The sequence below is a fragment of the Linderina pennispora genome, assembly GCF_002104995.1.
Source record: "Linderina pennispora strain ATCC 12442 chromosome Unknown DL89scaffold_179, whole genome shotgun sequence".
Lineage (NCBI taxonomy): Eukaryota > Fungi > Kickxellomycota > Kickxellomycetes > Kickxellales > Kickxellaceae > Linderina > Linderina pennispora.
The window spans coordinates 1-8,679 of NW_024468427.1; the positions used below are offsets into that span (position 1 = coordinate 1).

General features: G+C 55.7%; 4 protein-coding genes across 4 annotated transcripts; 1 reads left to right on the top strand and 3 right to left on the bottom strand.

The window, feature by feature from the left end:
• On the bottom strand, positions 1-1,167 carry DL89DRAFT_273207 (uncharacterized protein; the record flags this gene model as incomplete). Its single annotated transcript, XM_040889041.1, has 3 exons — positions 1-843; positions 918-999; positions 1,088-1,167. Coding segments are annotated over 3 exons (711 nt in total), but the record flags the coding sequence as incomplete, so codon positions are not given.
• A 1,125-nt stretch (positions 1,168-2,292) lies between these two features.
• On the top strand, positions 2,293-2,848 carry DL89DRAFT_273208 (uncharacterized protein). Its single transcript, XM_040889042.1, has one exon. It carries the CDS (start codon positions 2,317-2,319, stop codon positions 2,509-2,511), a length of 195 nt encoding a protein of 64 aa, XP_040738998.1. The 5' UTR covers positions 2,293-2,316; the 3' UTR covers positions 2,512-2,848.
• Positions 2,849-3,670: 822 nt separating this feature from the next.
• DL89DRAFT_273209 (uncharacterized protein) lies at positions 3,671-5,513 on the bottom strand. Its single transcript, XM_040889043.1, has 2 exons — positions 4,210-5,513; positions 3,671-4,167 (listed from the first exon to the last, which is right to left on the bottom strand). Exons 1-2 carry the CDS (start codon positions 5,432-5,434, stop codon positions 3,779-3,781), a joined length of 1,614 nt encoding a protein of 537 aa, XP_040738999.1. The 5' UTR covers positions 5,435-5,513; the 3' UTR covers positions 3,671-3,778.
• Positions 5,514-6,097: 584 nt separating this feature from the next.
• Positions 6,098-7,475, bottom strand: DL89DRAFT_212620 (uncharacterized protein; the record flags this gene model as incomplete). Its single annotated transcript, XM_040884226.1, has 4 exons — positions 6,098-6,280; positions 6,361-6,528; positions 7,119-7,223; positions 7,269-7,475. Coding segments are annotated over 4 exons (663 nt in total), but the record flags the coding sequence as incomplete, so codon positions are not given.
• Between the last annotated feature and the right edge of the window lie 1,204 nt (positions 7,476-8,679).

Consider the following 8,679-nt stretch of genomic DNA (forward strand, 5'->3'; position numbering starts at 1 on the left):
TGTCGGGCTGTGCGCCACAGCTTTGTTCCTATTCTTCCTCTTGCCCAGCCTTCTCTGATGCCATTGTCCAACCGACTGCTCACGCAGAGAGACTGAGACCAGCTGCAGTATGCGCTCGGTCTTTCGTTGGCCCTCTATATTTTTGTAAAGTCTTGCCATCACCAATAAACACCTAAAGACCCTCTTTCGTGCACCTAATGCTTTTTTTTGCAATGCCCTGCGAGACAAATACTGTGCAAGCGATTAGCGTTATTGATCAAGCGGCGCCGAGTCAGCCTAGGCCGAGAAACCTGCTCATTTGTCCTTCTTGGTCTCCTTCTTGACCGAGTCCTCAAACTCCTTCCTGGCCTTAGCCTTGCGGTCGGTTTCCTCCTTCAGCACGCGCGGGATCAGCGAGCTCTCGACGTAGACACGGCCGACGACATAGACAGCGCATGCAGTCAGAATGCAGAACATGAGGGCAACAATGGGCTGGATAATGAAGTCCTCCTCATGGCGCTTGTTCGACATCAGCAGAGTCATGGCAGAACCCTCGTACCACCGCAGGTTGATCTGCATGGTAGTCACACCGCTGACAGTCTCAGGCAGCGGGTGGTCACGACTGGGTACATAGCGGCAGCAACCAGGGTGCCCTTCTCGCCGTGCAGGACGGCATTGAAGTTGCCTGAGATCCGCTTGAGCTTGGATCCGCCGCGCACACGCACACCGTCGATATGCAGAGGAACCTCCAGGTACTGTGTGAACGTGAGCTTGTTGCGCGGGATACGGCACTTGAGCGCCCGGTTGAACGACAGCGCGCGCAGCATCTGCTCGTGGAACTTGTCTTCGGCCTTGACTGAGCCACTGGGTTGGGCCGTCTCGGCCATAGTAGAACGACAGAGCACCGCCGGGACTCCACACACGTCGGACTCAGCCACCGGAAGCCCGCCGTCGGGGTTCATCAGCTCGCGGCCCTGCTCGCCAATCTCGGCACACTCGACTTTGACCAGGTCGTCATGCCTTGAAGTCTACAAATATGAGGCTGCTCCAAGATGAGTCATTACGTTGCAATTTCGCTTTTTCCGTTTTGCTTTTAGCAATTCAAAACTTACCGTCGGCCGACGCTGCCTTCTTAGCGCCCAGAACTGCAGTCGACAGAGCGAGCACCGAGGTTAAACAAGCCTGAAAGCTTCATCGTTATTAAAGAGCTATGAGGTGTAGGAATTAAAAATGAGTGGGAGATAACGAGAAATGGATGAGTGGAGGAGAGAAGGACGGGCGGCCGCTACCACGCATATAAGTGAGCAGCCCGTCTGGCCCTGGTTAATTTTTTCTCATGTGCACACGCAAATCGATGAAAGCGCTCGATAAAAGCCCTCGCTATCCCGTTATTCTTGTGACGACCAGTCCTGGGAGAGAGGGACATGGATTTTGCCGGTCCATTTCCGTTCCCACGAAACAAAGAAAGTCGATCATGTGTTGGCACCGGTTCGACGTTTCCGCTTTTTGCCGTGTAGTTCTATCCAACAGGTAGATTTCCAGCCAGGAAGCAGCTGGGGCTACCAGCTAAACCCAACGCGCGGTGGGTTAGAGGCAGGACACTCACTCGTGACACTGTATACATAGCTGGCTCTGGATGTAGCAAGTCTAGCTCGGAGGAGTTTTTGGAAGGCGGCTACAACCGAAAACTAGAAAGGGAGGTTAGCGCGGGCTATTTCCTAATGTGAGAGGAAGGATCAATCGGTATGGGTACTCTGCGTGTTAAGCCCGAAGGTAGCACTGTCCAGTTAACCGATGGAAGAACCAGCACTGCTCTCATTACGCTTCATGCCGCACAACATGCAAAACAGCTACACACCCTGATGTCTGTGCTGTAGCTTTCCCTGCAGCAACTGCCTCACACTGGCTATCTGCATGGGAGGTTGCAAGGGAATGGACTGGCGAAGGCTGAAGAGGCGTCACATTTGCCAACTGTCCCCGTCCCGGTCAGTGGACACGCCGCCAACGCAGGTCCGCACTTATTGGCAGCCGGCATTGTGTGGCCCTGCGTACCCTCCACTGCCTGCCCCCGGCCCGTGACGCCATGTGCTGTTCCGACCCTTCTACTCAGTGAGTGCCGATTCCGAGAGCGCCTTTCTCCACGCGATCGTTGCCGACAGGGCGCTGGTTATGACTGCCGCTGTACTCTCCCGACTGGATTGATAACTAACCGGGCGCCTCTCGATCTCCAGACTCGCACCATGAAGTCGCTCTGCAGTGTGGGCTATAAGAAGACAACGCTCTGCCTAGGACCTGGCCCTGTACTCTCAGCAATTTGTTCCTTAGACCTTACACACCATGAGCGAATACTGGACAGCCTTTCCGTGCGACTTCGCCGAGAGCGTCAATTTCATCTGCGGCAACTGCAATGCGGTGTTCAGCGAGATGCTGACACTGAACACGCACTGCGACCAGTGCTGTCCATGCGCGCCTGCTGCGATGCAGGAGACAAGCAGACGGACAGCACTGAAGCGCTTGCTGTGGTTTCCCTAGGCACCTGCCAATCAACACAAGCAAAGACAAGACGCCCCATTCAACTCTACCCACCCGCCTGAGGCGCAATGTGCAAGGGCTGAGCTGATTGCCAGACCAAAGCCAGCATTGCCGCCTCTCGATCTGCACCAGGTCCTTGCATGCAGGCGTGCGTGAAGCGTCTATCGCAACAAAGGAACACATCTCGGGATCTGTTCTGCAGATCAATTACCACATCACAGGTGTTTGTTTTCGCGCCTGTCCTGCTGGTCCCGTGAACCAAGATGCTGCATTGCATATGTTGCATGTATATATTTATTACTTGTACTAGTTACCTATACAAGATTTTATAGTCCAAAAAGTGACCAACCGTCCGCTAGAACCTTTTTAGTTGGTTAAAAGTTAAAACTCTTTTAAACTTCAACACGGGTTTGGGTTACTTGCTCTGTAAACTCCTTTTGATCTTATGCGGCATCCGACCTCATCGGTGAAACCAGTATGACAAGCTGTTATTGTAGTGGCAACAGGTCTCCACTAGATATTGTTATGTCTGTTGAATGTGTAAGGATTTAAAAGTTATATTTAATATTGAAGAAAAGAGAGAAAAGGGAATAGACGAATTGTGCAGGGGAATTTTCAATACAGCCGCCTGTGCAACTTGTCAGAGGCTAGACTCTACCTCCATATTGTAGGTTGTAGCGAGGCTCTCGTTGGCGCCTGGCTTGCCGTCACCTGATTCGACTGACATGTCGACGTCAGAGACAGTCGCAGCGGGCGCGCAACAGTACCACACGGTGGAGTTCATTAGGACTGATGTGTCGATCATGGGCTTGGTTATCATCGGCATGGATGTCAGCAAGATGATGTTGGATTTTACTGCTGAGCACAACACCCGGCAGGTTATCAAGTGCTTCTCGATGCCCAAAATCAATGATGTGATAGAGCATGCTGAGCGGCCGTATCCACCATCGTGCTGTCTTGACCAGCTAGTTCTTTTTTGGGCAGCCACAAGTCTAGTATATGATCGTTTACAAGCCAATAATGCCCGTCCGCCTGCTGGTATGGTGATGTCCCCCTCGGCCGCACCTCCCTCCGCTGTGAACCTGGTTACGGAGTCCACCCAGCGGCAAGAATCATCCCGAGTAGGCGAATGCTTTCCAAGACCCACATGGCATGTGTACCAGCGAGTAGCGAAGCGAGTTTTAAAGGAAGCGGATTTTAAAGTACTACCACGGTGAGTGTCATAAACGCTTGTTTCTGTCTGAATATGTGCAAAATGCTATTTTGTTTACTTTTCGCGAGAGTTGCGCCCAGCCATATACACGTCCGATTCAGGGTCAAAGATCGAGTCCCTGATCAGGTCGGCTTCCTCGGGCCGCACCCACTTTGTCTTCTTGAAGTGCTTCCAGCCGCCATAGAGGATAACAATAACGGGAATGGACACATACGAGGACACAAACGAGCGCGCATCGAAGCCATCAGCGAAGGCAGTCCAGCCTTGGCCAAAAATGATAATGATGATGGTGACCAGGCAAAAGGCCGGGCCAAACGGATAAAAAATAGCCGTGTACGGCAGATCCTTGACATCGAACCCCTGGCGCACATAGGCCCGGCGGAAGCGCAGGTGGGCGAAGGAAATGCCTGCCCAGGCGGCAAAGCCAGTGGACGCCAGACAGACTCAGGATCCACATATACACAACCTGGTCGCCGATCAGCGACAGCAGGAAGATGATAGTGGCGACACCCAGCGACAGCGCCAAGCACCAGATCGGGATGCCGCGCTTGGTGACCTTGCGGAACACGGCGGGGCCTGGCCGTGCATGGCTAGATTCCATAGTGTACGGGTGGCGATGTAGATGCACGAGTTTCCGGCGCTTAGCACGGTAGTCAGAATAATTGCGTTCATGACGTCGGCTGCGGGCTTCAGACCGGCTTTCTGGAAGACAATGGAGAAGGGTGACTGGCCAATGTCTTTGGTGCTTGCCTTGACCAACGACTTGTCGCTATACGGGATAATTAGGCCGATGAGGAAGATGCATGAGACGTAGAACAGGAGGATGCGCCAGAACACCTGGTTCACCGCCTTGGGAACTGTCTTGACTGGGTCCTTGGCCTCGCCCGCAGTGATGCCGATGACCTCGGTTCCCTGGAAAGAGTACCCGGTTAGAATCAGCGTCGCCAGGACACCTGGCACGCCGTCATAGAACGGGGCGCCCTCGACATGCCAGTTCTCGAACCCGTAGGTGTGGCCGCCAAGCCCGCCCGCAGCGACCACAATGGCAATGATGATAAACACGATGACCGTGATGACCTTGATCATGGCAAAGTAGAACTCGGCTTCGGCATACCCGCGCACGCTGAACAGGTTGAGCCCCAGCAGAATCAGGGCGGCTAGAATCGACCACAGCACGCCGCTGATGTTTGGCAGGTAATACCGGCACACAATGCCTGAAGCCACCAGCTCTGATGCCGTCACGCACACGTAGTTGAACCAGTAGTTCCAGCCGAGCGCAAACCCAATCGCCTGGTCGCCGTATCGCGACGCATACTCGTTGAACGATCCGGCGATCGGTGTGAATGTCGCGACTTCGCCCAGCGAGGACATCAGGAAGAACACGATGATGCCCATCAGCAGATACGACACAAGTGCTCCGCCCGGCCCGGCCGATGCCAGCGACGTGCCGGCGGAAATAAACAGCCCGGTGCCGATGGTCCCGCCCAGAGCAATCATCGTCATGTGGCGTTCCTTCAGCTGGCGCTTGAGCCCATGCACCTTGGTGCTGTGGGACTCGCCGTCGTTGTCACCCATTTGCGAAATCGACGGGCTGAGATCGGCCATCTCGATCGCGTCGGCATCCCCGTGCTCGGGCTTGGTGGTCGACTGTGCCGCTGTCTGCTTGTTGCGCCGCTTTGAGAATATCGCGCCAACTCCCTTGATGGCCATGTTGACAGTAGGAACCCTGCAAAGATATTTGTGTTGAAAATGAAAAGAGCGGAAAAAAGCAAAGCTGGTGCGTGAGCTAGCTGCACGGACTATGTTTGTCTGGAACCTCGGTTAGTCATAGTCATTCCCCCCAAAGAATAAATTAAACGTGCCGCAGACAGCGAAGCGACAGGGCAAAAATTTTTGTCATGCGCTTTGAAGGTTCTCTAGAAATGGCGCACTACCAATCGACAGCAGGACTACCGCATATGGAAGGTTTGGAAACCCACTGGGGAGCGCAGAGGGATTCTCGAAACGAGCAAAAGCTTTATTATACCTCTTGAAGACAAAACCAAGTGGTGGGCCCAGCGCTTTCCTTCCAAGCAGACGAGGATCGGCTGCTGCTGCTAGCCCACTGGCTGCAGGCAGGCGCGAGGCACATCTCTACTCCCAGCCGTCGCTTCCGTTCTGGTCCGCAGAGGGCTCGGCACCCGCCGGAGGCAGGTCAGCGCGGCCGTTGGCGTCAGGCGAACGGGGCGACGCGTTGGCGTTGTCGCGCGGCGGCAGCGGCGACGGGGAGCGCGGAGCAGCAGCAGGCGGCGGCGGCAGATCGTTGGGCCCGTCCCGCATGACCGGGCTGCGCGACCGTGAGCGGGGCGATCCCGGCGAGTACCGGCGGGCCGGTGGCGGCGGCGAGCGCGACGACCGGTTGTTGTACGACGACCGGCGGTAGCGCGGAGAGCGGGAGCGCTCCCGCGAGTACGAACGCGAGCGCGACCGGCGCGACGACCGGCGCGGCGAGTACGAGCGCTCACGTGGGTAGCGGCCGCCTCCACCTCCACCGTTGCCACCGCGAGGGCCAAAGTCCTAAAGAATCAAGAAATCAGGGGTTAGATTGGCGCGTGTCGGCGATAGTCGGGGTGTCTGCATCTGCTCGGTGCACTTACCTCACGCAGAACCACGCGGCGACCGCGGAGCTCCTCGCCGTCGAGCTTGCGCAGCGCCGTGCGCAGGCCCTCCTCGTCGACAAACTCGACGATGCCCTCGCCAGGGCGGAGCTTGTGGGCGTCGGCAAACGACACCTCGCCCGCGCGCCGGGCAAAGTCCTTGAGATCCTATATAGCGAGCGAGCCAAGCCAGGCGGTTGCAGAACGTATCCCCCATAGCGCGTTAGACCGTGTTCACCGCCACACCGATGAAATTTCCGTATGCCACGCCGTATCAGACGTCGCCATCCCCCACCACACAGCAATCCAGCCCGTGCAGAACCGCAACAATCGAGCAATATCGTCAACTTTTATCCAGCGTGTGTAGACTGAAATCTCTGGCGCTCCAAAACAAACTGTGCCCGCGCCTTCACCAAATCACAACAGCAAGCGCGACGTGTTCCTCTCAGCCATCCTCCCCGCTGCGCCGTTGCTTTCGCTGCGTACGCGCCAACAGAAAAAGGACTGCCCAAACAACCACTCTCACGCACGCTGTCTCAATGGAATACACAAGGAATAGAGGCAATCAGCACCAAAAAGAGCACTCCACCTGCCCCACCCTCGGCCACGCGCCAATAAGCCGCCATCAGCGCGTTAGCCAGGCGAGAGCAGAGGCGGAGTGGATGAAGCACGGGAGGAGCGAAGAGCACACTGTCTAGTGCTCTTCAACAGTCTTATCATGCAGCCAAATCCACAGAAAACCAACCGACGAAACTTACCTGCCAGCTCACCGACGACGAAAGGTTCTCAACGAGCATGCGGAACGGCGTGCGCTGTGGCGCGCCCATGCTGCCCATGCGGCGTCCGCGGTCGTCTCCGCGGTCCTCACGCCGGAAGCCGCGGTCCATCCGCTCGCGGCGCCGGTCAACACGGGCCGGCTCGATCAGCAGGCGCTCACCCATGAAGTCGCGGTTGTTGAAGTCGTGCATCACGTCCTCGGCATCGCGCCGGTCGCGGAACTCGACAAACCCGAACCCGGACAGCAGGCAAATGTCACGGATCTCTCCGTATCCCTTGAACAGCTTCTCGATATCGCGCTCACGCACATCACGCGGCAGACGACCGACATACAGGCGGGACATGGCTAAACGGGGTGGTTGATACTTTTGGTGTTATTGGGTGCAATAGCCAAAGCAGAAAGACAAGAATAGAGAAAAAATGTTTAGAGGCAGGTTTTGTTGTTGGAAAGCGAGAAAGCCATTCACACTCAGAATTTTTTTGTGGTGCCAGACTCTGACAGAACAACCCAATGCCACTGTGATTGGCTGCAGCTGATTCCGATTTAGATCTTCCAGGATCAGATCTGCAGGTCACGCCCGCCATTCCCTTCGCATGGTCACGTGCCCGAGGCATCACAGGTGCACCCTGGTCGCGCAGTACAGCCAGTGGCCTTCGAATGAAGTCAGATCGTCAAACAGTTCATGGCACATCGGACACAGCACGGCGTTGTAGCAGCAGCGACATATAGGGGGACCGCTGGTGATAGCCATATGTCCGTTTGGTTGGTTGCAGAGTCCAATTAGCAAGGCGGGCTGTGGAGGGCGAGCGAGCAGCACGCTTTTGGATGGTAAAATCGGGGATGGTATCAGCCGATGCCAGCTGGGGAATAGATGGGGAGCGGAGGAGAGATTGGTGTTCTTGCGCAGCACACCCGAACAAAGCCTCTTTAAGCTTCTCCAGATCTAATATGTCCCGCTCTCCTGGCCCGGCTTTCTTGCCCCGGCTCCAGAGCTACTGCTAAAGCCCCCTTGGTTCCCCACATTGCAGGTAGAGTTCTGTATATGTGAAATGTGGGCATCGTGCACCAAATCAGCAATCCCCTGGTGGTGGTGGTGGTAGTGGAGGTAGTGGCAGACACGTCACACATCCCCTCGTGCATTAATTGCCTGGAGTTTGATACTTGTTACAAAGTTGACAAAAGGTGTATCTACAAGAAATATCTGCATTGTTCTCCCGCGCAACACCTCCCTGCGCCCTTGCCCACGCTCTGTCTAAGCTCAAGAGAGGCGGCTATCCTCCCAGCAGATACCCGCCTCCTCTTATCTCGGCTTTCCGGCAGCGTGAACCGCCGCAAGGACAGACAGCGTCGGGATATCGCTGCTCTAAGCGTGTCCCAATGGCATCAGCCGGTGGTCGCCGCAATCAGCGAAATGCAGCGCCAAAGCGCACTCTTCATGGAACGTTTCATCGCACAGCGGACAGAAGAACCCGCACACGAGCGCCGACTTGTAACCAGTGATGCATACCATTGTGTGTCTGTGAGCGAAATCAGTCGTAATC